This window comes from Gekko japonicus, unplaced genomic scaffold (genome assembly GCF_001447785.1).
Source record: "Gekko japonicus isolate JY-2015 unplaced genomic scaffold, Gekko_japonicus_V1.1 scaffold31595, whole genome shotgun sequence".
NCBI classification, from domain to species: Eukaryota; Metazoa; Chordata; class Lepidosauria; order Squamata; family Gekkonidae; genus Gekko; species Gekko japonicus.
Window position 1 is genome coordinate 1 of NW_015219754.1, and position 1,161 is coordinate 1,161.

Genomic DNA, 1,161 nt, shown 5'->3' on the forward strand with positions numbered 1-1,161 from the left:
ATCCTTCTGAACGAAGAAGGTACCCGAAAACGCATCGGAATATTTTAAGGAGGACATAGTCTTCCCTACTCATTAGAGGAGTGACAGACATTTGTACATCAAATTTCTAACTCCTCGGGAATCTCTTGACGCCAATCCAAGCCCTCCCCTCCCCGATGTCCTCGAGTTCTACCAAGGCCTCCACAATGTGTGGGAGGGCTTCGGTGCTGCCTTTTTGGGGGTCAGCTGCCGGGCTGAAGAAGGAGCTGAAGAAGAGGCCTCCTCTTTGGCAGCAGCTGCCCAGGGCTTCTGGAAGTGGTTCAGGAGTTTGAGCTGGGTTTCGGTGTTTGCCGAATGAGCAGCCAGGAACTGCAGTGTTTCTTTCAAGCAGGAGGAATAACCTTTGCTATAATCCTGGGTTATGTTTTCAGGAGACAGAGCCATCGCTGTGAAAAAGAAGGAGAGAAAGGCAAGATTTAGATACTGGGTCGTTCGAAGCAGGATCAAGATCTTCCACTAGCAACCGGTTTGATCAAAAGGGTATATTCACAGTAAGGACGAGTTTGAATTTCTCATCCCTGCCATCTTGTTCCCACCCCCGTTTCAATTTTTCTTCCCTCTTGTGCAAGCCGAATCTTGTGATTTTGTGACCATGTTCCGTTTCTTTGCACCAAATCCCCCCTTCCATTAAATGTATGCATTTTTGGTATATTATTTGCAAGTTAATACATCGGCCTGATGCACATAGTATAAATGATGTACACTGTACATATAAATACTCTATACTTTGCATTGCAAAACCATACAATGTAAAGAAGCCTACTTAAAATGGGACTGATGGTCATTCCCGTCTCCAAAGAATCTTAAGAAATTGGGTTTCCTGAGTGGACAAAAAAGAATTCTCAGAGCCCTCACCAAACTACACTTCCCAGGATTCTTTGCAGGGGGGAAGCCACACCAATCACACTGGTATAGAAGAGACACAGGTTGGTTAGAAGTGCGGATAGCCTCGTAGTGGAAACAGTACTCACTTTGGCTATAGTTCAGGTAGCTGACAGTCATCTCCAGAACATCTGCTTTCTCAAGCTTGGAGTTGGGCTGATGTTTCTGGAATTCCTTCTCCAGCAGAAGTTTCAGCTGCTCGATGCTGCTGTTGATCCGATCACGGCGCAGTTTTTCCAC

At 45.9% G+C, this 1,161-nt stretch overlaps 1 protein-coding gene across 1 annotated transcript; it reads right to left on the bottom strand.

Annotated features, from left to right (window-relative positions):
* Nucleotides 1-172: 172 nt before the first annotated feature.
* LOC107125250 (transcription factor HES-5-like) lies at nt 173-1,155 on the bottom strand (the record flags this gene model as incomplete). The annotated part of the gene is made up of 2 exons (XM_015428697.1): nt 173-425; nt 1,011-1,155. Coding segments are annotated over 2 exons (398 nt in total), but the record flags the coding sequence as incomplete, so codon positions are not given.
* Between the last annotated feature and the right edge of the window lie 6 nt (nt 1,156-1,161).